The sequence below is a fragment of the Rhinoderma darwinii genome, chromosome 5 (assembly GCF_050947455.1).
Source record: "Rhinoderma darwinii isolate aRhiDar2 chromosome 5, aRhiDar2.hap1, whole genome shotgun sequence".
Classification (NCBI taxonomy): Eukaryota; Metazoa; Chordata; class Amphibia; order Anura; family Rhinodermatidae; genus Rhinoderma; species Rhinoderma darwinii.
Window position 1 is genome coordinate 206,449,596 of NC_134691.1, and position 26,207 is coordinate 206,475,802.

At 41.1% G+C, this 26,207-nt stretch overlaps 1 protein-coding gene across 1 annotated transcript in view; it reads left to right on the forward strand.

The window, feature by feature from the left end:
* Positions 1-24,421, forward strand: part of DAP (death associated protein) — a 45,060-nt gene extending 20,639 nt beyond the window's left edge. Inside the window, exons 3-4 of the mRNA XM_075826891.1 lie at positions 2,452-2,494; positions 24,137-24,421. Of these exons, the coding sequence (XP_075683006.1) occupies positions 2,452-2,494; positions 24,137-24,256 (163 nt within the window). The 3' untranslated portion in view covers positions 24,257-24,421. The remainder of the gene's footprint in view (positions 1-2,451; positions 2,495-24,136) is intronic.
* Positions 24,422-26,207: the final 1,786 nt, after the last annotated feature.

Consider the following 26,207-nt stretch of genomic DNA (forward strand, 5'->3'; position numbering starts at 1 on the left):
AAGGGGTTAAACGGCAGTGCTCGAAGTAAACTTCGGTCACTACCGTTGGAGCAGGAGCCCAGCTGTTATCACTATATGGACACAGTGTTGCCGAAGCTGTGGCCGGGGATTGGGGAATCCGCTCCTACAGGGAGCAAAAAAAAATACCCTCCTTCCCTTCCTGACATGCACTTCGCATTGTGAGGAGAAGGAGAGCGCGCGAGCGACGGAAGACACGGCCGTCACTCGGGACACATTCCAGTGATGGCCGTGTATTACCCAGCCCCATAGACTTCTATGGGAGCCGAGCGGCCTGGAGAACGGCCGAAAATAGAGCATGTCCCATTTTTTTGACGGCCAGGTTTCCCGGGCTGTCAAAAAATCGGTCGTGTGAATAGCCCCATTAGTGGTCTATTGTTCCTACTGCGGCCGTGTGACAGCCGTTTTATGAACGCCCGTCACATGACTGGGTAACCCTGTCGTGTGAATAAGGTCTAAGACTGAGCGAACAACAGGGCAGATATTCAGACCTGTTTATCTGACCCTAAACAGGAGAGGGGCCCTGGACGTCTCCTCATAACGTTTACTTTTTTCTGTTAGTCCCGTGAGTCTATACACTTGATTTTAGGGGTAATTATTAAAGGTTATATTTTATAGTAGCTACCTATCCTTATTTAGACTTTCTGTAATATTGAGGTAACTTTTCATGCGCATGTTTAAGGGGATTGCCACCCGGTATATATATTTGTTTCAGAATATGCGGGCTTACATTTGCCCTTCTTTGGTTCATAACTTTACAACTTTTTATTTCCATCTCCCATAAGTGATTTGTCCTCGTGCTTTATCTGAGGCCAGGACTTCGGTCCGGCACATGGTTGTGCATTTTTAAATGTTTTAAAATTTTGTCTATTTTTGTACTATGTAATATTCTAATAAGATGATTCCATTTAGATTTGAGGGGCAGTCTGATATACGTGTTTTCTTGCTTGATCAGTTACCATGATTTTTGTTGACTGGCAGTCTAGAAGAAATTGATGGCCTATCCTCAGGATAGAGAAATATACAGCAAATATCTAATATGTCTGCAAATATCTAACTGTAGAACCCCTTTAACCCCTTCACGCAAAATCACGTAACTGTATGTGATGAGGGTTAAGGGGGGGAAGTATGAAGCGAGAACGGGCTGAGCTCGCTCCATACACAACAGGTGACGGCTTTTACACGCAGCCGACACCTCCCTGCAATGAGCGGAATCAAAGTTCACTTTAATTCCGCCCGTTTAACACCGCGACTGCGGCATTTAAAGTGTTAGAATCAGGGGGCGCCCCCTCAAACACGCGATTGCGCCCTCCCCGCGGCACGATCGGCTGGTTACAACGGTTGCTATGGCAGCCTGGGGGCCGAACAAAAGCCCCCAGGTCCGCCATCTTTGTACTCCTTTGAAGCTCTGCCTCTCCGGCAGGGCTTCAAAGGAGACTATCAGCATCACGATATACTGCAATCCATTAGTATTGCAGTATATCATGCAAGCGATCACTGCTTCAAGTCTCCTAGGGGGACTAATAAAAAAAAAAAAGTAAAAAAACGTTAAAGAAAGATTTTTGTTATTTTCCAAAAACAATAAAGTATTAAAAGTTCAAAAAAAAAACCTTTTCAAATTTTTCCCCTAAATCAATGTTAAAAAAAAATCAAAGTTAACATAACTGGCTTCGCCGCGTCCGTTAAAAGTCCGAACTATCGGAATATAGCGTTGTTTAATCCGCTCTTTGAATGCTGGAAAAAAATATATATAAAACAAGCAAATTGCTGTTTTTTGGTCACCTTAGCGCTCCAAAGAAATTAAATTAAAAAAATGATCAAAAAGTCGCATATACCGCAAAATGGTATCCATGAAAACTACAGCTCGCCCCGCAAAACTTAAGCCCTCACATCGCTAAATTGATGGAAAAATAAAAAAGTTATGGCGACACGTTTTTTTTTTTTTTTTTTTAGTTTAGCAAATGGTTTTATTTTTTTAAGTGATAAAACAAAACGAATTTGGTATCGCCGTAATCATATCAACCTGTAGAATAAGGTGAACATGTAGTTTTTACAGCCTGATGGACGCTGTAAAAACAAACCCCCCCAAAATATGACAATCACCGTTTTTTTGCCCATTTCACCCCACAAATTTTTTTTTCCAGTACAATAAATGGTGACATGAATAACGAAAACTTGTCCTGGAAAAAACAAGCCCTCGTATAGCGATATAGACGGAAAAAGAAAAAAATGTATAGCTTTTGAAAGGTGGGGGAAAAAAAAATAAGTGAAAATTTGAAAAAGGGCTGCGTCCTGAAGGGGTTAAGGAGTCAAAAATATACTTAATTATTGTACTTGAACATATTTTATAAAAATTTGTGGTTTATAGGATTTGGTAGATACTCATTGTAAACTATTAATATATATATATTTTTTTTTTATTTTTTTTTTTAGACCACCGAAACCACCACTGGTGATATCTGGTGCCATTACACGGGTAAGACCTTTTACATTTTTCATATATGGATGTTGGGAAACATATAAGGCTATTATGTAATGGTGAAACTATAGTGCAGATTGCATTCTGGAAGACTTATTACAACACACTTTTCACATTATTTTTTTTTTTAGGCATACATTTTGTTTTTTCCAAGAAAAAAAATATGCTCCTAGCCTTATGCAGAAAACATCTGCAACTTTATGGCATACTCCTTCATGCATCTGCCATTGACTGTCCTTATTGTGTTGCACTGTTAAATAGATGTTCTTGATGTTCGTTTTTAAGTCGGAAAAGTCCAATTATCTTACTCTTATAAGCACCAGATATCCACGTTCACGGACCTGGCATGCATCCAGTAGTCAACTGTGGGGAAAAAGGTTGTCTAGCACATTCGTAGCATAAAAATTAAGGAAAATCTTAATACATTCATGTATCTTTACTTACGCATTTCGAGACTGCATGGCTCTTAGTCATAGCGTAAAGAAAACTACTTCCAAGTGCACACAATTTAAAGAGGACCTGTCAACTCTCCTGACCTGTCTGTTTTAGTAAATACTAGTATTCCTCATAGTATATCAATCGAGGAGCATATTTTCTTAGAACTCTGTGGTGTGCTGTTCCACTGTTATTCCTTCTAGAATTTTATGAATAAATTGACAACTGGATGTCACCATTTGGGGGTTTGTCGCTACACAGTCAGTGCTGTCAGTGTCAGACTGTTTAGGGAGACGGCCTTTAACATGAGGAATGGTAACATTCAGTTAATTTATTTGTGGATTTCCAGTAGAAATAACAGAGGCATGGCACAACGCAGAGTTGTAAAATAAAATGATTCAAAATATTTCAGGGGTAATGCAAGTATTTACTAAAACAGACATGTCAGGATAGCTGACCGCTCCTCCTTAAATTTAATGAAAGACTAAAAACAATTAGAGCGTTGAAAAGAGCTCGATGTAGCTGCACTAACAAGAAGGGGACAGATGTACTAATGGATCTGCAGCTCCAATGTGTCAAATTTACCAAAATTTAGCACAGTTTGGCACATTTCTTGTTAAAACATGTTTGCGCTTCACTAGACACATTTAAAAAGTGTTCTTGAAAAGGGGAGTGGTTTAACTGAAAAGGGGCATGGCTTAAGATGCGCAAATAGAAAACCACACAAAATTCTGTCGCAAACTATGCCAAATAAATGGTGGTATAAGAAGGAGAAAAGTGTCTGGCAGGTCACGTAAGACACGCCAAATTTATCATATAGCATTCAATACTGTGATGAATTTGGTGCATCTTCTGACTGCCTTGTCTAAATCTTAGACTGCATTAGTACGTCTGCCAATGAATTTAGACAGGAAAAACGGAAACCATTTGTACAATGGAAACTCCGTCGTAACGGAGCCCTGACGCAGATGTGAACGCAGCCTTACTTCTTCGGGTGATATTATTCCACCTACTTTTGCCACCTCGTATAGTCTTGTATACTCTCAGCTAATTAACATTAAAAAAAAAAAAATACCTGTAGCCTATCACAAACTCCATTCTTTCTGCAGACTGTAGCTTTGTTTCTGTTTAAGGAGTTCTGTCCTTTCTCCAATTTTATATCGTGGACTCAAATTAATTCTACTTGGTTAAAGATTGTTAGAAATGTGGATCTCATTCTTTCAAATCCTGCAGTTATATTGATGTTTTAAAAATGTTTTTATATCGCACTGGAAGGATACAATGTCTTAGGCTATGTTCACACGGGTATTTTGCAGAGTTTTTTGACGCGGAAGCCGCGTCGCAAAACTCGGCAAAAACGGCCCGAGAACGCCTCCCATTGATTTCAATGGGAGGCGTCGGCGTCTTTTTCCCGCGAGCAGTAAAACTGCCTCGCGGGAAAAAGAAGCGACATGCCCTATCTTCGGGCGCTTCCGCCTCTGACCTCCCATTGACTTCAATGGGAGGCAGAGAAAGCGTATTTCGCGCTGTTATATGCCCGCGGCGCTCAATGGCCGCGGCCGAAAAACGGCGCGAAAATCACCGCGAAGGGAGTGCAGGGAGAGGAAAATCTGCCTCAAAGTTCCAAACGGAATTTTGAGGCAGATATTCCTCCCCCAAAATACTCCGTGTGAACATAGCCTTACAGTATATTGACTGCAACATGACCATGACACATTTATCTAACTTCGTGTACATTGCTTTTTACAGTATGTGGGATGCACGACTTAAAAATTAAAGTAGACTACTTTAACATTAAAAAAAAATTTACTTCTTGAACATTTGTCAGATTCTAGTAACTAAAATGCAAAAAAAAACCCTCTATTGTTTCAAAGAATTTTTGACTGTACATATTAAAGGGGTTGTCCGAGATATATTTTTATTTTAAAGTTAAACACACAATGCACACATTAAGTATTCCCTAATATACTTACCTGTGCAATCTTGCTTCTGTTCTCCGTTCTGGCAGCTCTTTTCTGCCGATCACATGTCTTCTGACGTCACGTTTTCTTCCTCCTCCACTGTCGTGTCGTGTCCCGATCACATGGTCTCGCCCCAGCGAGACCTCGGATGGGACACGACACGTCACTGGAGACGTGACGTTTCTGCGCGTGCCCGCCCGCCCAGCCTATGCATCTTTTCACTGTGAACGCGCCTATGCATGTTCACAGTGAAAAAAGTGAAGAGGGACGGCACCCGCGGACTAGAAAGGTACAGTGACCTCTGTACTTTTAGTTCTTCCCCTATCAAAGCCTACACATAGTAGGCTTTGATAGGGAATTATACAACACGATGCAGCACACGGGTCGCATGCAGCCCTTGAGGCTGTTATCTGCGGCCCGCGGGACACCGTGCACTGTTTAACAACTGGTTCCCGACCGCTGGCTGTATTTTTACGGCCAGCGGTCAGGGACGGGTCCTTAAAACCCGAGCCATAGACTTTCTACGGCTCGGGTTTTAACTTGCTGCCCGCGCGATCGGGCAGCTGAATGTCGGGTCTCCGGCTGTCAGTGACTGCCGGGGACCCTGAGGAGAAGACAGAAGCAGCTTTAGCTGCTTCTGTCTTCTCTGATCACTTGTACACAGCGCTGAATGCGCGCTGTGTACAGGAATAGAGACAGCAGCAGCGGCGCTGTCTCTATTCCTCCCGGTATCATGTGACTGGTCACATGATCACCGGGTGCCGTTAGTGGCAGACTGCTGCTGGGTCTTACTAGACCCAGCACAGCCCTATTAGTGACAATCGTCACTATGAGAGGGCTGATTTCCCCTGTAACTGGGGCTGCTGTGCAGCTCCAGTTACAGTGGAAAAACATGTAAAAGAAAGAAAAAAAATATATAAAGTTCCCCAAAGGTCTTTTTTGACCTTAGAGGGACAGACAATAGTAATAAAAAAAATAGTAAAGTAAAGTGCAAAAAAAAATACAATAATAAATACACATAAAATACCCACCCCCAAAAAAATACCGTTCCCCCCGCCAATCATTGTTGTAACGCTAGCGCTGACCCAATTACCCTAATATAGACATGTAATATATAAGAATTTACGATAGACAATGACGATCACAAATAAAAGGTCTATTTTAGGGTAAAACTATGTTATTACCAAAAAAAAATAGCTGAAACGTAAAAAAGCTTTTTTTTTTACTAATATTTTCAAACTTTATGAAAGAAAATTCTAAAATTGCAAAAAAGGTGTGTATAAAAATGATAAAAAAAGAAACCTGCATAGTCTACGGAAAAAACGTCGCAAAAATCACGTCGTTAGCCCAACAAATAAAAAAGTTATAGCCATTTAACTACCACGTGCTAAAAAGGGCTAAACGGTGTCTGGCCCTGAAGGATCAAAATAGCCCGGTCCTGAACTGGATAAGATCTTCTGGGGTCCTGTATCTAAGCCTACATTGTTAGGGTATGTTCACACGAGGGCGTCCATAACGGCTGAAATTACGGGGATGTTTCCGCCTGGTTTTTTTTTAAGCGGAAACAGCGTAGCAAAACTTGTAAAAAACGGCCCGAAAATGCGTACCATTGATTTCAATGGGAGGCGTCGGCGTCTTTTTCCCGCGAGCAGTAAAACTGCCTCGTGGGAAAAAGAAGCGACATGCTCCATCTTCGGGCGTTTACGCCTCTGACCTCCCATTGACTTCAATGGGAGGCAGAGAAAGCGTATTTCCGTTGTTTTATGCCCGCGGCGCTCAATTGCCGTGGGCGAAAAACATGACGGAAAACGACGCGAAAAACGCAGCAAAAAAAGCCGCAAAAACAACGCCAAAAAGGCTACGATAAACGCCGCGAAAAACATCGCAAATAAAGCCGCGAAAAAAGAGGCAAAAAACGCCACGAAAAACGACAGGAAAAACGCCATGAAAGACGCAACGAAAAACGCAGAAAAAAAAACCGCAAACAGCGACGCAAAAAAAAGAGGCGAAAAACGACGCAAAAAAGGCTACGATAAACGCCACGGAAAACGTTGCGAAAAACATCGCGGAAAAAGCCGCAAACAAAGAGGCAAAGAACGCAGTGAAAAACTACTGGGAAAACGCCACGAAAGACGCAACCAAAAACACAGCAAAAATAGCCGCAAACAACGATGCAAAAAAAGAAACGATACGAAAAAGGCTACGATAAACGCAACATAAAACACAGCAAAAAAAGACGCAAACAAACAAGCAAAAAATGCCAAGATAAACGAAGCGAAAAACGGCCCGAACAAAGCGGCAAACAAAACCGCAAACAGCGCACAAAAAACTCCGGGAAAAATGACGCAAAAATCAACGTGCAGGGAGAGGTAAATCTGCCGCAAACTTCAAGACAGAATTTTGAGGCAGATATTCCTCCGGCAAAAAAACTCTGTGTGAACATGGCCTTAGTGGAGAGAGACGTGAGATAGAGGGTGGGCGAGGGTTAGGGTGAGGGTTAGGGTGAGGGTGGACGAGGGTGAGGGGAGACACGAAGAGGTTTATAGACCTGAAAAGAGAAATAAAACATAATGGGGGGAGAACGGTCACCATCCTTCAAGAATGTCAGCAAGGAGACAATCCAGTGAAGGAGGTCAGCGGGAGGAGCAAGGACAGCTCACATGAACTCTTGGAAGCTACGTGCACGCTCATTGCAGCCTGCAATGAGCGTGCACGGGAAAAAAGTTTCATAACAAGGAAAGATCAACAAACCAGAGCTGAACTGCATGTAAACAAACCGTGCTAAATTCAAAGAAGAAATGTGCTAAGTAGAATTTTTTTTAAAAATAATGCTTTATTTAGGTTGTCTGTATAAGGGGTAATGTATGACAGAGTTTTTGAAAAAATGTTGGTATCTCGGACAACCCCTTTAACATGTCACTTTAGATTTATTGCCATCCAAGGTGCTAAAATACCTGTGCAAGGAGCAGGCTGCAAATGCTTGATCTGGTTTTTTAAATACTTTGAGCCTGAATTGTTTAAAAACAGACTTTTTACGTTTTAACCCCTTAGCGATGTGGCCAATTTTTGGCCTTTAGGGTGTGCAGTAAAAAAAAAAAAAATTCCCATTGACGTATCCGTATGAGGACTTTGTTTTTGTGGCAGGAGTTTTATTTCTCAATGGCAATTCTGGGGTACATATAAGTTCAAAATGAAAATATAAACCGCAATTGCATGCATTGTGTTTTTAGGATTTTTTTCCCCACTGTTTACCGTTCGGCATAAGTGACATGTTAACTCTTCTTCTAAGGGACATTAAGATTGCGGCAATACCAAATATGTATAGGTTTTTTAAATTATGTTTTAGAACTTTTGCTCAATTAAAAGCATGTTTTATGGAAAGTCATTTTTGTGTCGCCACCTTCCAGGAGCCGTACCTTTTTTATTTTTTCTGTCGACTAAGCTGTATGAGAGCTTGCTTTTTGGTTGATGATTTGTGGTTTTTATAAGCATAATTTTGGTGTACATAGAACTTATTGATTTGAGTTCTATTAAAAAAATAATAATTGGGAAAGGAGAAAAAAATGTGCCATAGTATTTTTATAAGATATTATTTTATTATGCAACATTTATAGTAGTGTAAATTATTTGCAATCTTTATTTTTCATGCGCAAAACCGCAGCGAAACGCACTAAAATGCATGCAGTGTTTACAATGCATTTTTCACAGCAATTAAGCACATTACAGTCGTGTAGCGATTATTATCAAAATGCCCTGTAGAATTGCAGCCTTAGGCCCCATGCACACGAATGTTAAAACGCCCGTAATTACTGACCCATAGACTTCTATTGGCCACGGGTACCTCCCCGTATGGTTACGGGAAGGTGCCCGTGCCGTTGAAAAATATAGAACATGTCCTATTTCAGGCCGTGGGATGACGTTACAGCCCATGTGACCGCTGCAGCCAATCACAGGCTGCAGCAGTCACATGGACTGCCGCGTCATCCAGGGAGGTCGGACTGGATGTCAGGAGAGGGACGCGTCACCAAGACAACGGCCGGGTATGTATGAATTTCTTTAACTTTTTCTGCGGAAAGGGCTGCCCCTTCTCTCTATCCTGCACTGATAGAGAGAAGGGGCTGCCGATTACTGCAGTGTAATTTTGCAGCGAAAACGTGTCCGTAAATACTGGTGCAATACGGGTCGAATACGTGTGACCAAGGACCCGTATTTACGGGTGGACAAAAATACGGTCGTATGCATGAGGCCTTAGGCTGAGGTTCCACAGGGCGTTTTGATTGCGTTTTCACTACAGTTTTGTAAGTATTTTCATTTGCTTCTAAATTTCTATGAAAAAAAATATTCTTTCTACCGCAAAATTTTGGATCTGGCAGTGGTTTTCTCCCTATTGAGCAAAGCATGCATATGTATAGGGGAGTCGGGAGGAATAACTGTCGACTGAACGACCATTCGGCCGACAACTTTCTAAAGTGTACGGCCAGCTTTACAGGAAGTATCTTCACGCTGCTGCTCCAAGGCCCTTAATTAAAATTTCTGAATCTGTGATCCACATGCTCAGTAGTGAAGATCCTCCTCTAAAGACCAGAGGAGGAAGTTCACTACTGGGCACAGGACCGTTTTAACATTTGGTGGGCCCAGTGCAAAGGTTTCATGAGTGCTGGAGCACTAAGGATTAATATTGTCTTTGTTCTCAGTGATCGAGCTGCACTGAGGGCTGTGCCGCAGTGTCCAGTACTTATCAAGCGGTCTGCCTCGCAACCCTCCTATGTCCCCTTTGCCCCTCCGTCCTCGGCTCTCAGCTAGCGCGGCGCTGATACTGCGCTCCTCTATCTAGCCTGGCTGCCTGGGAAAATCTGTCTCCCTGACAACCAGGAATGCTACAGCGTATTCAGTGGGGCTGCAGCGAGCTGCACGCTCCTGAACAGAACTTCAGGAGTGAAAACGGCATAACCGACACAGAAGGGGTGAAGGAAGACCGACAACCATGAAGGTGAAGTACACAAGGGCTAACGGGACACATACACAGGGGAAGACTCACAACCCTGTCGCAGTCCCCCCAGTCTCTGGGTGTCTGCCCTTTCAACTGTGTCTGCATCCAGAGGATTTTCAGAACGTATACATATATAGCGGTTATCTGAAGGCACGCTGTTCTCTCTCTTCTTCAAATATTACCAACTACACATATTTATACACAGTGAACAGACATTATTATACAGAAGCCATTTTAGAAGGAGTCAGAGCTGGAGTCGAACAGTGGCATAATAGAATAGTTGGAAGTTTGGCTTACCGACTCCACAGCCTTGGTTGGAATGAGGTTTTCCTCCAAACATAGCATTGTGCATATATTCCAGTTTTTTTCTTATCTGTTCATAAAACATTTTCCTAGAAGAATTTGGAACATCCAGGTAGTCTGGGCAAACTCTATTGGACAATAGTGGCTTCCGTCGTGGTGTTCTTCCATGCTGGATACAAAACCAGATGTTTTTTTACAGTTTGTAGTGTCTTCACTAGGTCTTTTGCTGATACCCTTGGGTTCTTTCTCACCTCTTTCATGATTGCCTATTGTAACAGGACACCAATTCCTAGGGAGAGTAGCAACAGTCCTTTTCTCCATTTGTAGTAATTTGTCTAACCATGGATTTTTATACACTCAGGTCTTTAGCAATGGTTTTGTAGTGTTTTCCTGTCTTCTGAAAGTTCTTTGCCTTGAAGCATGGTTCACACTAACCAATCTTTCTTGAGAAGAACATATTTGTCGGTAACTAGGCTCTGTGTGCCTTTACTTAAAGAGGCTCTGTCACCAGATTTTGCAACCCCTATCTGCTATTGCAGCAGATCGGCGCTGCAATGTAGATTACAGTAACGTTTTTATTTTTAAAAAACGAGCATTTTTGGCCAAGTTATGACCATTTTTGTAATTATGCAAATGAGGCTTGTAAAAGTCCAAGTGGGCGTGTATTAGGTGCGTACATCGGGGCGTTTTTACTACTTTTACTAGCTGGGCGCTGTGAAGAGAAGTAACATCCTCTTCTCTTCAGAACGCCCAGCTTCTGACAGTGCAGATCTGTGACGTCACTCACAGGTCCTGCATCGGGACGGCCACATCGGCAGCAGAGGCTACAGTTGATTCTGCAGCAGCATCAGCGTTTGCAGGTAAGATCGACTTACCTGCAAACGCTGTTGCTGCTGCAGAATCAACTGTAGCCTCTGGTGCCGATGTGGCCGTCACGATGCAGGACCTGTGAGTGACGTCACAGATCTGCACTGTCACAAGCTGGGCGTTCTGAAGAGAAGAGGATGTTACTTCTCATCAGAGCGCCCAGCTAGTGAAAGTATTAAAAACGCCCCGATGTACGCACATAATACACGCCCACTTGGACTTTTACTTTTAAACACACCCACTTGGACTTTTGCAAGCCTCATTTGCATAACTACAAAAATGGTCATAACTTGGCCAAAAATGCTCGTTTTTTTAAAATAAAAACGTTACTGTAATCTACATTGCAGCGCCGATCTGCTGCAATAGCAGATAGGGGTTGCAAAATCTGGTGACAGAGCCTCTTTAAAGGGTTCACTTTTCTTTTGAAAGCTGGTCTTGCAAAATCTTTTGTTAGTGCAAATGTAAAGTCATATACAGTACTTATTTATTTACTAAAAGTGCAATTGTACAGCTACAGTTGCTCTAACTTTAGCTATAACATTAACTGATTTACTAATATAAAATCTTTTGAGTAAAAAAAAAAAAAGTTAAAACAGTGGTGCTACTATGTTGGAATATCATATGGTATTTGTCCAATAAACATCACTTCTCCAGTGGTATTTGGATAATTTGTATTATTTTAAGAGCTGCAACGCATTTCAACCTTTCACCAAGGTCTTCATTAGGCATATAACATTGATAACAAAAACATGTGCAGAAATATATACACACAGAGTGCAATGATAACGTGCAGGTTATCTTAAGAGGGTATAGCTTAAGGAGGGCGGAGACTTGTTAAACAAATACAGGCGATAAATCTAAAATGTCTACAGAAAATAAAACCGATAACATTACGTAAAATAATAATCTTTAGAAATTATTGCTTAAAATGTTTGATTTTCAAAAAATAAAAAATAATATCCGGAATATTTGCAGTCTACGGAAAGCCCAGTGTGTTTACCGGCATGTCATTGTGTTGTGCCTTAACCGGAAAGGCTTGTGGTTGTTACTAGGGATGTCACGATACCAGAATTTGGACTTCGATACCGATACTTTGTGTAGTATTGCGATTTCGATACCAAAACGATACTTTGCCAACAGTAATAAAAAATAACGTTCTTCCATTTTCTGATGTGAGGCGCAAGGTGCGATGAATTTAACCTCCATGTGCCTCACATTAATAGTAATTAACCCCATCATGTTTCCCAGTCATAATGGGTTAATGTGTGAAGTACATGATGGGGTTAATTACTATTAATGTGAGGCACATGGAGGTTAAATTCATCACACTTCGTGCCCCACAATAAGTGATAGAAAGCAGTGTTATTTTTTTTTTTTTACAGCCTACACATCATAAATGACGCAAAAAATTGTTGTGCAAGTTATTACGGCCGCACCAATACCGAATGTGTATATTTTATGTATTGACTTATTTTAATGTTGATTGTAAAAAAGGTGTAAGTGTATTTTATATTTTATTTAATATTACTTTGTTTTTACTTTATTTTTAAACTTTAATGTACTGGCATATATCTATATTATAGTACATTAGCCTGTGTACTGATAGTACACAAGCAGTTTTAGGACTTACCTAAGTTTGCCCTAACAGGAAATATAGTAAGACAACCCTGGGGTCGTTCAATGGACCCTGGGCTGTCTGCCCATATATGGTATGACCCTCGATCGCGTAACAGAATTTCCCTGTGACGCGATCCAAAGGAGCGTCCGCCCTTCTCATTTACCTCTGAATTCTGCGGTCAGCTTTGATCGCAGCATTCAGGAGAATAGCCGCGGAGATGAGGTTTCCCTGATCTCCGCCGTTATAGAGCAGGGCTGCGGCTGTGTAATACAGCCATTGCCCCGCTCCTGACAAAGTGTGCGTGCGGTCAGCATGAGGTCATGCTGCCAGCGCTGCACTAATGAGCAGCGGCGCAGGCACTGAAGACAGGACATGGGGGTGTTTTGTAGTGCACCCGCCATGTTCTATCTTCAGTGCCACCGCTCATTAGTGCAGCGCCGGCCGCATCGCATCATCCTGATGGTGCGCACTTATCAGCTCTCATACATTCATTTATTACTATACTTAGCTGTGCAGCCGCACAGCTAAGTATCAAAATACATGTAATAACGGTATTGAACAGTTTGGGGGTGCACAGTATCGAAGTTTCGTGCATCCCTAGTTGTTACTTTGACAACCCAACGTTCGAATATAAGCAAATGGAGCATCGATCTCGAAGTTTACTTAGAACAATGTTAAAGTGGATCAGAAAGGAGTCACCAAGTAGATCGTTCGCTATGGACCTTCCTATTCAAGGTGCTCCACCTCAGGGACGGTTGTTAGAAACCTAGTTTCTCAATTAGCTTCTCTTATTACTAGGTTACCGGCGCTGCAAAGACTACGTAGCAAGGTTACCTTTTTGTTTTATTTTTTTTCTTAATACTGGATTTATTCCAGTCCGTAGGAAGGAGGACTACAGGTTTTTCTTGTCAAGTATTCAGTTTTTGGGAGATTTAAGAATAGGCAATGAATAGCTGATCAGTGGAGGTCAGATTGCTGGAACCCCCACTAATCCAGAGAACAGGCTTACCTGGCTGTCCCTATGTGCCCCATATAAATGCAACGGTACTGCTCGCGCTTGGCCACCACTCACTCTATTCATTTTCTATCGGGCTGCTGAGTGCTAGCTCAGACAGCCCCATTGATGTATATGGATTGCTCAGGGATGGCCAGGTAAGCTCTTGCATCGAATCGGTGAAGGTCACTGCGGTCAGACAAACACCAATCGGATATTTATTATGGTTATTAAACCCTTTTAACCCGTTAGTGACCTCCAATACGCATTTTCACAGCGGCCACTAATGGGCTTTATTCTGATGCATATGTCTTTTCACGGCGCTGCATCAAAATAAATAAACAGCAGGGAGCCATTAAATCTCCCTGCTCTCAGCTACAAGAGGTAGCTGAGGGCTGGGGGCATCCCTGCTCGAACAGGTGAGATCGATCCCACCCGTTTAACCCCTCAGATGCGGCGCTCAATAGCAGGAGCCGCATCTGAGTGGTTTTGGAGATAGGGAGGGAGCTCCCTCTCTCATTGCACCGGCACCCGGCAATAAGATTTCCGGGTATCGTGTCTTCTATGGCAGTCGGGGCCCTAATAAAAGGCCCCCAGGTTTGCCTGTAGTGAATACCTGCTACGTCATGCCAGAGGCATGGCCTAGCAGATGCCTGTCCGTTTTAAACTGACAGCCAGTAATACACTGCAATACAAAAGTATTGCAGTGTATTATAAAAGCGATCGGATGATCGCATAGTAAAGTCCCCTAGTGGGACTAGTAAAAATGTTTAAAGAGGCTCTGTCACCACATTATAAGTGGCCTATCTCCTACATAAGGAGATGGGCGCTATAATGTAGGTGACAGCAGTGCTTTTTATTTAGAAAAATGATCTATTTTAACCATGTTAGGAGTGATTTTAGCTTTATGCTAATTATTCTCTTTATGCCCAAGTGGGCGTGTTTTTACTTTGGTCAGCGTCGCACACTCCTCTGTACAACGCCCACTTGGTCTAATCAGTGACCAATCAGCGTCATACACTTCTCTCCATTCATTTACTCAGCGCATAGTGAGACTTCGTTGTTCACTATGTGCTGTCTTATACTGACATATTAACGTTACTGAAGTGTTTAGCCAGGACGGGATGTCTATTCACAATCCCAACACTTCGGTAACGTTTCTGTGGTACTTACAGCAGAGCAAAGCGTAATCTCGCTGTAACCTGTCATTTACAGCGTGATCTCGCGAGATTACGCTTGCTCTAATGTAAGTACCACAGAAACGTTACTGAAGTGTCGGGATTGTGAATAGATATTCCGTCCTGGCTGGAAGGAATGTCTATTAACTGTCTAAACACTTCAGTAACATGTGTCAGTATAAGACAGCACATACTGATCTAGCAGGATCCCTATGTGCTGTGTAAATGAATGGAGAGAAGTGTATGACGCTGATTGGTCAGCGTCATACACTCCTCTGTACAATGCCCACTTGGTCTAAAGTAAAAACATGCCCAGTTGGGCATTAAGAAAGTAATTAGCATAAAGCTAAAATTGCTCCTAACGTGGTGAAAATCGTTTTTCTAAAGAAAAAGCACTGCTGTCACCTACTTTATAGCGCCCATCTATTTATGTAGGAGATAGGCCACTTATAATGTGGTGACAGAGCCTCTTTAAAGAAAAGTTTTGTTTAATAAAGTGAAAAAAATAAGTTTTCCCCTTACAAAATGCTTTTATTATAAAAAACAAAATAAAGTTAAAAAGTTACACATATTTGGTATCGTAACGACCACAACTATAAAGCTATTTCATTATTTAACCCGCAAGGTGAACACCATAAAAAAACCATGCAAAAATTTGTGTTTTCTGTGAAATTTACCATAAAAAAAATTTGATAAGTGATCAAAAAGTCGTATCTACTCCAAAATGGTACCAATAAAAACTACAAGTTTTACTGCAAAAAAAAAAGCCCTTATACAGCTGCATCGGCAGAAAAATAAAAAAGTTATGGCTATTCAAATATGTAGACACAATCAGATTTTGAACAAAAAGGGTTTTTACGGTGTGTAAAAGTAGTAAAACATAAAAAATCACATATAAATTCGGTATCGTTGCAATCGTAACAACCCGCTGAATAAAGTTATTGTGTTTTTTATACCACACGGTAAACGGCGTAGATTTAGGATGCCAAAAAGTGTGGTAAAATTTCAGGGTTTTTTTTTTTTCTATCACCCCCCCCCCCACCCAAATAAAAAGCTAATAAAAGTTAATCAATAAATTATATGTACCCCAAAATGGTGCTATTAAAAAAATACAACTTGTCCCTCAAAAAACAAGACCTTATACAGCTATGTCGACGCAAAAATAAAAAAAAGTTATAGCTCTTGGAATGAGACGATGGAAAAAACTTAAAAAATAGCTTGGTCATTAAGGTTTAAAATAGGCTGGTCATTAAGGGGTTAAGTTGTACACTAAATCATTTTGTCACGGGATTTAGGAAAAATAATTGAATAAATAACAAGAACAACAAATCTGATACCTGTAGTCCTCCTTTCTACTAATTGGAACACATCCAGCATTGATCCTTTTTGACACCGCTAGGCTACCGTAGAAAAATAAACAAAAAGGTAACCTAGCATTGTAACGATAGTATGTAGTCTTTGCAGCGCTAGTAACCTAGTAGTAACAAGAGACTCTAATGGAGAAACTAGGTTTCTAAGGACAGTCCCCATTGCAGAGTACTTTAAATAGGAAGGTAGCAAGTCCGCAGCTAACTATCTTGTTGGTGACTCCTTTGTGATCACCTCAGAATGGGTCTATGTACACGAAGACATAGATACGCCATTTGCCTATACTCCAACATTGGGTTGTTATGGTAACAGCCATAAGCCTTTCCAGGTCAGGTACAGCATATTGACATGCTGGGCTTTCCGTAGGCTGCAAATATTCCAGGTATCATGTCTACAAAACCAAATGTTTTTAACAATCATACAAGGTGTTTATTGTACATAATATTATCTGTTTGCTTTTCTTTTACTAGACATGTTAGGATTATTGCCTGTATTTGCTTATACAAGTCTTTGCCCTTCTTAACCCATACCATCTTCAGAAAATCTGCACATCATCATTACACTTTGGCCTTATTCACACGAACGTGTTTAACGTCCGTGATACGCGCGTGAAAATCACGCGCGTCGCACGGACCTATATTAGACAATAGGGCCGTTCAGACATTCCGTGATTTTCAGTGTGTCCGCTGCGTAAAACTCACGACATGTCCTATACTTGGGCGTTTTTCGCGCATCACACACCCATTGAAATCAATGGGTGTGTGAAAATCACGCGCAGCACACGGAAGCACTTCCGTGTATCGCGCGTGATTCGCGCAACAGTAGATAAAGAAATGAAGGAAAAAAATAAAAGCACTTCCTTCATTTCTTTTTCTAAACATCAAAACCGCGTGTCAAAAGGATGGCATATGCGTGAAAATCACGCAGCAAACACTGATGACACAAGGAACTGCAACGCGCAAAAAATGCTGCGTTTTTTGCGTGCGCAAAACGCACACGTTCGTGTGAATAAGGCCTTTATGCATATATTTATGCACATTTTTTTATTATCAATGTTATATGCCTGATGAAGACCTTGGTGCAGGGTCGAAACGCATTGCAGTTCTAAAAACAATAGGAATTATCCAAATACCCCTGGAGAAGTGATGTTTGTGGGGAAAAAATAGCATATGATACTCCAAGTAGCACCAAGGATTTGTTTTTCTTGACAACTACGATTCCTTGGACAACGAAAGTCTGTCACTCAATGCAACAAAATTGAGTTGTGCCGATAATCCATCACAACTAAAAAAGGCGAGCAAAACTTTGAGAGCTTGATATACAAGAGCACCCTTGTGTCCTAATGATACTACCTTAGAGGAGCGTCGGCGCCTCTCTATTTATTGCTATTTTCATTAAGCCAAAAAATACTATTTGAAAATTACAATTTCTTAGTATATTTTCACTACACGCACCTGGAGAACCTAGAAAACTGTAATGTTATATTTTGTAGCCTATTTTAATGTTAAACGGCTATCAGGATTTTTTTTTATTTTTTTTAAGTGGTCACTAACTTTTCAGCAAACTTTGCATAAATTAATAGTACAAGAGGATATAAGAAAATTTATAATATATCTTATTAGAGAAGAATGCCTCTTTAATCACTTATCAGGCTCCTACCCCCCCCCCCACCTTCCTGTTCAATGACAGTGAGTTTACTGCTTTTTGCGTCTCCCCAAGAAGAGGCACACTATCTGCTCACTGAGGGATCAGGTTATTGCCTATAGAATTGTATGGAGAGAGGAGGTGGAGCAGAGTGAAAGAGAGCCAGCCAGTTTTATCTCCTCGTGCAAAAAGAAAACACATCAATAGTAAGCAAAATAAATCCTAGGCCGTCCGGCCACTTACTAATATAGCGTCCTTCGCTTTTAGGCTCCAGGCCTACTGCCCAACACCTCCAAACACACTTTTTTGTTCTTTACCAGAACTTCTTGACACATTCACAGGCCAGCAATGCCTATCTTCTCAAGGCTGGGAGTTTGGGCTTTTCTCCCTCTCCAAGCTGAGAACAGCTCCTCACTGCCTTACACCCTTCTTTAAGGGAATGCAGACTTGGTGCTTAATTGCAGCCACCTCATAGTAAAAGACCAGGCTTGTTCTAGTGGAGTGGGTGCCCACCTTTCTCTGCTCACTTCAGCTACCAGACCTTTGCTCAAGTCCTTCCAGAAAACTAACATTGGGGAAATAGCCTGTTCCTTGGTCAAACACACATTCTGGCTTCTGTAAAAGGAAAAACATTGCATATTCAAACTCCTACATATTCTCCTTCATCCAGCAGTGGCCATGTCACACACCCCAGTGCTGGATTCACAGCTACACTGCTCATTACTGCTATATAATCGCATCCATGTTGCTGCAGCTGCTATGTTTGGGATAGAGAAAAAGCATCCCGTTCTTTTATCTCCGTGTGCAGTGTATTTCAGACATAATAGTAGTTAGGCTCCACCCGCTAGCTCAGAGAAAACTGAGCATTGTAGATAAATCCTGCAGTTTGCAGAGGGGAAATATGCTATTTTTTTTATTTTATTTTTTTAGCAGAATACAAGTGGGACTGGGCGATTATGACCTAAATCATGATTACTTGAACATGTAACCTCTATTACAATTAAGGAATGATTATTTCGACCACACACCTTTTGCATGCCACGCCCCCTATTTGTATTTCACTCAATTGAATATATATATCCCCTAAGCCTGCTGTATATTACTTTATATAATATACCCCCTAACATTGCCCCCCACACCTTATAAAGCCCCAATAGCTGCCCCCTCGCAGTATAATGCCCCAATAACTTCCCCAGCACAGTATAATGCCCCTATAACTGCCCTCCACACAGTATAATGCTCTCATAGCTGCCCCCACACAGTATAATGCCCCAGAGCTGCCCCACACAGTATTTTACCCCCAGATTCGCTCCACACAGCATAATGCACCCATAACTGCCCCTACACCGTATAATTCCCCCATAGTTGACCCACACAGCCCCAATAGTTCCTAATAAAAATAATAAAATATATACTCGCCTAACCCCATTCTAACGACAAGTGGAAGAGATCCCTCTGCTCTTCCGGTCTGTGTGGCTCAGCGCAGACAGGCGTGATGACGTCTGTGCCTAGTTGCTCACGGTTCAACACAGGCAGGGGCGAGGCAGTGACGTAGTTACATAGTGAATGGATTCGGTACATTTCTAGGCCTCATTCACACTAACGTGTTTTTGCGTCCGCAATTCAGCCGCAAAAATGCATGAATTTCAGACCCATTCATTTCTATGGGCCCATGCACACGACCGTAGTTTCCACGTTCCATGCATTGGCCGGGAGCCCAGACCGCAAAAAATTAGAACATGTTATTTATACGGGCCGAATTTGCAGTCCAGGCTCATTAAAATCAATGTGTGCACGGTTTGTGATTTGCGGATGGCACGCTACGGCCGTATGCATGAGGCCTTACTCAATTATATTTTTATAAAATGTATAGACCACAAGTCAGTTTATAGAAATAAAGCATAATTTAAGAATTCTAAAATGGTGTCGTAATTGGCCTACTAAATCACAAAAATTCAAAGCAATCGATCACTAAAAACCCTTTCTACCTCTTAACCGCTTCCCGACCGCCCACTGTATATTCACGCCGGCATTTGCTGGGCTCTGTGCAGTGCCGACGTGAATTCACGGTGGGTGTTAAAAGCGCGATCCGGGTGTCTCAGAGTAGCGCTGACACCCGGATCGCGCTGTTATCACCTGATTAGTTCAGGTCCCGGTCATGTGATCGCAGGGAAAGTGTGTTGTAGCAACGAACTGGAAAGTTTGTTGCTATAACAAACTGGAAAGTTTGTTGCTACAACAAACTTTCCCGGGGACCGATTGCTGGTGCTGCAGTCGGTTACAAGGCAGAACCGGGGGCCATATAACAGCCCCCGGGTCTGCCATGCACAGCAGCCTATGAGAACCAGCCGGATGCTGGTTCTCATAAGCTTCCTGTCAGTGTAACTCTCAGCGTCACACTGACAGTTTATAATACGTTACACTACCTAGGTAGTGTAATGTATTATAGCAGCGATCAGTGCTGCCAGGCTTCAAGTAAAACAAGTAAAAAGTAAAAATTAAAATTAATAAAAACGTTTTATAAAAGTGTAAAAACAAGTTATAAAAGTTACAAAAAAAAAAGAATGCTTTTTTTCCTATAATAAGTCTTTTATTATAGGAAAAAAATGAAAATGTTAAAAAAAGGACACATATTTGGTATCACCGCGTTCGTAACGACCCAAACTATAAAACTATAATATTATTTTTCCCGCACGGTGAACACCGCAAAAAAAATAATTAAAAAACAGTCAGAATCACTTTTTTTTGGTCATCAACCCTCCCAAAATATAGAATAAAAAGTGATCAAAAAGTCGCATGTACCCCAAAATAGTACCAATAAAAACTACAACCCGTCCCGCAAAAAACAAGCCCTTACACCGCTTTTTTTGACGGAAAAATAAAAACGTTATGGCTCTCAGAATATGGGGACACAGAAAATAAATTATTTTATCAATGTGATTTTATTGCGCAATCGCCACAAAACATAAAAAACCTATATACATATGGTATCGCCGTAATCGTACCGACCCGCAGAATAAAGTAAAATGTCATTTATACCGCACGGTGAATACTATAAAAAAAAAAAATACAAAAAACATCTAATAAAAAGTGATTAAAAAAAATCACATGTACCCTAAAATGGTACCAATGAAAAGTACAGATTGTCCCGCAACAAATAAGCCCTCACGCAGCTCCGTTGGAGAAAAAATAAAAAAGTTCTGGCTCTCAGAATATGGCGATGCAAAATGTGCAGAGTGTTCCAAAAGCGGATAAGATCGGGCGCCATTTATCAGTGCGACACTGGCCACATATCTGCGGATTATTATTTATTTACACCATTATTATACCCTCTTATTATGCCCTGATGTTCTCCGCACAGATTACATATGCCCCCACATTATAAACTGAAATACCAGCAAAACCCTAAACAGAACAGTTACCAAGCAAAATCTGCACTCCAAAAGCCAAATGGCGTTCCCTCCCTTCTGAGCCCCACAGCGTGCCCAAACACCAGCTTACGTCCACATATATGAAATTTTATATCCGGGAGAACCCGCTCAACATTGTATGAGGTATTTGTCTTCAGTGGCACAAACTGGGCACAATATATTGTGCATTAAAATGCCACATCAGTGTAAAATTGTAATTTTCACTTTGCACCATCCGCTGCGCATTAACGCCTTGGCGCACCACGACTTAATAGCATGTCGTGGTGCGAGGGGTTATTTATGGAGCGGGCTCATGCGCAGTGCACGCTCCATATTCTGCAGGTGTCCGCTGTGTATTACAGCTGACACCCGGGACTAACGGACAGGAACAGTGATCGCGCTGTTACAGGAGCCTGTAAAATGACATTATACTTCAATACATTAGTATTGCAGTGAATTGTACCAGCAACCTAATGATCGCTCGTTCCAGTCCCCTAAAGGGACTTTTGGGAGGTTTCCACTGTTTTGGTACCTCAGGGGCTTTGCATATGCGACATGACACCCGAAAACCATTCCAGCTAAATTTGAGCTCCAAAAGCCAAATATTGTTCCTTCCCTCCTGAGTCCAAACAGCAGTTTCTTACCACATATGGCGTATTGCTGTAATCAGGACAAATTGCTTTACAAATTTTGGGGTCATTTTTCTCCTTTATTCATTGTAAAAATTAAACATTTCGATGTTTTTTTCAGAAAAAAGTAGATTTTCATTTTCACGGCCTAATTCCACTAAATTCAGCAAAAAAACTGTGGGGTCAAAATGCTAACTATACCCCTAGAACAATTCCTTGAGGGGTGTAGTCTTCAAAATGGGGTCAGTTTTGGGGGGATTCCACGGTTTTGCTTACTCCAGGGCGTTGCAAACGCGACATGGAACTGAAAACCAATCCAGCAAAATCTGCGCTTCAAAATCCAAATGGCGCTCCTTCACTTCTGAGCTCTGCCGTGGGTCCAAACAGCAGTTTAGTACCACATATGGGGTATTGGCGTAATCGGGAGAAGTAGCTTTACAAGTTCTGGGGTGCTTTTTAATCTTTATTCCTTGCAAATATAATTTTTTTGTAATATTTTTTCAGAAAAAAAGTAGATTTTCACTTTCACAGACAAACTCCAATAAATATAGCAAAATACCTGTGGGGTCAAGATGCTAACTATACCCCTAGATAAATTCCTTGAGGGGTGCAGTTTCCAAAACCGTCTCACTTTTGGGGGATTTCCACTGTTTTGGCACCACAAGACCTCTTCAAACCTGACATGGTGCCTAAAATATATTCTAAAAAAAGGAGGCCCCAAAATCCACTAGGTGCTCCTTTGCTTCTGAGGCCGGTATTTCAGTCCATTATCACACTAGAGCCACATGTGGGATATTTCTAAAAACTGCAGAATCTGGGCAATAAATATTGAGTTGCGTTTCTCTGGTAAAACCTTCTGTGTTACAGAATTTTTTTTATTACAAATTTAATTTCAGCAAAAAAAATAAAATTTGTAAATTTCACCTCTACTTTGCTTTAATTCCTGTGAAGCGCCTAATGGGTTAAGAAACTTTCTGAATGCTATTTTGAATACTTTGATGGGTGCAGTTTTTAATATGGGGTGATTTATGGGGTCTATCTAGTACATAAGGCCCTCAAAGCCACTTCAGAACTGAACTGGTCCCTGTAAAAATGGCCTTTTGAAATTTTCTTGAAAATGTGAGAAATTGCTGCTAAAGTTCTAAACGTTGTAACGTCCTAGAAAAATAAAATAATGTTCAAAAAACTATGCAAATATAAAGTAGACATATGGAATATATAAAATAGTAACTATTTTGTGTGGTATTGCTATCTGTTTTACAAGCGGATACATTTAAAATGAGAAAAATCATAATTTTTGCAAATTTTCTCTACATTTTGGTGTTTTTCACAAATAAGCAATGAATTTATTGACCAAATTTTTCCACTAACATAAAGTACAATATGTCACGAGAAAACAATCTCAGAATCGCTTGGATAGGCAAAAGCATTCCGGAGTTATTACCACATAAAGAGACACATGTCAGATTTGAGAAAATTGGGCTGGTCATGAAGGTCAAAATGAGCTCGGTCTTCAAAGGGTTAAAAATAATACCTGGAACTAAAAAGGTCCAATACGTAGCCAAAGCTATGTAACACTAAGGCTGGGTTCACACGACCTATTTTCAGACGTAAACGAGGCGTATTATGCCTCGTTTTACGCCTGAAAATAGGGCTACAATACGTCGGCAAACATCTGCCCATTCATTTGAATGGGTTTGCCGACGTATTGTGCAGACAACCTGTCATTTACGCGTCGTCGTTTGACAGCTGTCAAACGACGACGCGTAAATTGACTGCCTCGGCAAAGAAGTGCCACGTAATTGCCACGTAATTTGAGCCGTCGTTCATTGAACTCAATGAAGAGCAGCTCAAGATATACGAGTGTCACAGACGCCTCGTATATTACGAGGAGGAGCATTTACGGCTGAAACGACGCAGCTGTTTTCTTCTGAAAACAGGCTGTCATTTCAGCCGTAAATGACAGCTAGCGTGTGAACATACCCTAACAGAACCCAATTACGACACGACATGCAATATTTGTATGCCTCATATTAATCTCGGTTTTAAATGTAATCCTACTGGCGTGATATTTGACTTTCTCAGTAGTCTTATGTTACATGACTTTGAACATAAATCTAGAGATTTACTATATCGAGTCCATGGTATGAAGTACAGACTCGCAATGCCTTCTAGAAAAGTTGCCATTTTTACAAAAGAGAACGTAATTATTAATAACATTATCATTTTACTTTATCTACAGGGTGACAAGGATTTTCCCCCTGCAGCAGCCCAAGTAGCACATCAGAAACCACATCCAGCTGTTGAGAAACTGCCATCTGCGCAACATGTCAACCAACACATTAACCAGCCTCGCAAGTGATGAGCCAGTTTAATTGGGGGGTGGGTGATATTATCCTGAAAATATATTTGATTTCCAAATATTCTCTTTAAGGTTCCAGATATGTGACATGGATTTAAAATTACAGATGAATATTTTCTCCACATTATGAACCTAATAAAGCCTGATTTTACCCCTTTTGTGGCACACCATGTCAAATGATGTTTTTTCATGTAAGAAATTTTTTATATAATATAAAATTGTGATGCAACATTGAAAACGTTTGTCTAGCAACAATTTAACCCTTTTTACTGCCCTGGACATATTTAAAAGCTCATGCCATGACTAGAATATAAGGGCTATCGCTGAAGTCTTGGCAACATATTAAAGCCCTTAATCTTCGCTTCGAAAGCTCAAGGTGCAATATTCTTGGCACAGCACTCGTTTGGGAACAGGATTAAAAGTTTTAGTTCCTGATTCTGTGTTTCTGTAAGGGAGGGGTGGAGGTGGCAGCTACAGGTGATGGCAGGAAGAAAGCTTGCATACTTTTAAGGTACTTTTATAGCCGTCAATTTTTGGTCGGTGCAACGAGTGCCGATCAACGAGACAGCTCGTTGATCGGCGCTCGTTTGCTCCTTTCATAAGGAGCTAGTATGAGGACGCGCGCTCATTACTCCGATCGCTCGTCCCCATACATTTCTAGTGTCAGCAGCATGGCTCGCTGTTTACAAAGGGAGATGTTCTGCCGACCGATAATATTTTAAGCATTTAAATCGATACGATCAGCAGATGATCATGCATTTACTCGTTCATTTGCTGATCGCTGCCCTGTTTACACAGGGCAATTATCTGTGAACGCTCGTTTGCACGATAATTGGCCGGTGTAAAAGACCTCCAGTGGCCCCAGGGGAGTGATACAGGAACTTTTCTTTATCACCTTTTACCACTGAGAGACCCGAGAGAGGATATGTGGTCACGTTTAGACAAGGTTCACACGAACGTGTGTAAAAAAAAAAAGTGCATAAAGCTGTCCTTGTGCGATGCGTTATTGCATCAGTGTGCTTTGAGAGTGGCATGTGCTTTGCACACACTCACAAAGCACTTTTTAAAAAAAAAAAAAAAATTTGATGTGCAAATCACGCACAGAACACGGAAAACGCACCAATATAGGACATGCAATGAGTTTCACACAACGGACTCTCGCTGCATTTAAACTTGCACATATGTGAACGGCCCCATTGAAATCAATGGGTCCGTGTGCTGTGAGTGATTTCCACGCACAGCACACTGGCGAGTTTTACGCTCGTCTGAATAAGGCCTTAGTGTGGTCCTTTTTTTTTTTTCTACTAAAGAAGTGAGGAGAAGAGCAGTTGCACATCTATGTCTGTAGCATCTGGATCGGGGGAAACTTGATCTCTTCAGGTTTGATGATTTTGTGAAGGTATGTGCATGAAGACATAGGCACAAGCAAACTTTTATTTTTAGGAAGTGTATGTCTAAGGCTCTGCTTGGGTCAGGCTTTTAGCCACAAACAATGATTTTTATTCATATTTATTTTTTTTCTATGAAATGTACTGGTTTGGATTCAATATTGCATAAAAAGCATCCATGATTGCAAAGTGTTGTGGCATTTTCAGCATGCCAGATTTTTTCCAAAAAATATGAAGTGGGGGTACAATATATATTATTTTATTTGATTTGATAAATCAGATTTTGTTTGTGTGTTTAAAGATGTAAAAATTGTCCCGACCATGAAAAGGTAAAGGGGATCAGAATATGCTGACAGATTTCCCTTTAAGATCGATTTAGAGATCATAATCATTATAGCAGTTTTTACGTTGGCCACTAGATGTCAAAACAGCCATCATTCACACGTAAGCAAGACCATAGTGTATGTAAATTCAAGTGTCTAAATAGAAAACTGCAGACCCTTCAGCTCAAATAATCCTCCAAAATTTTAATTCAAGTTGAGCAAGGGTTACACATACCACAA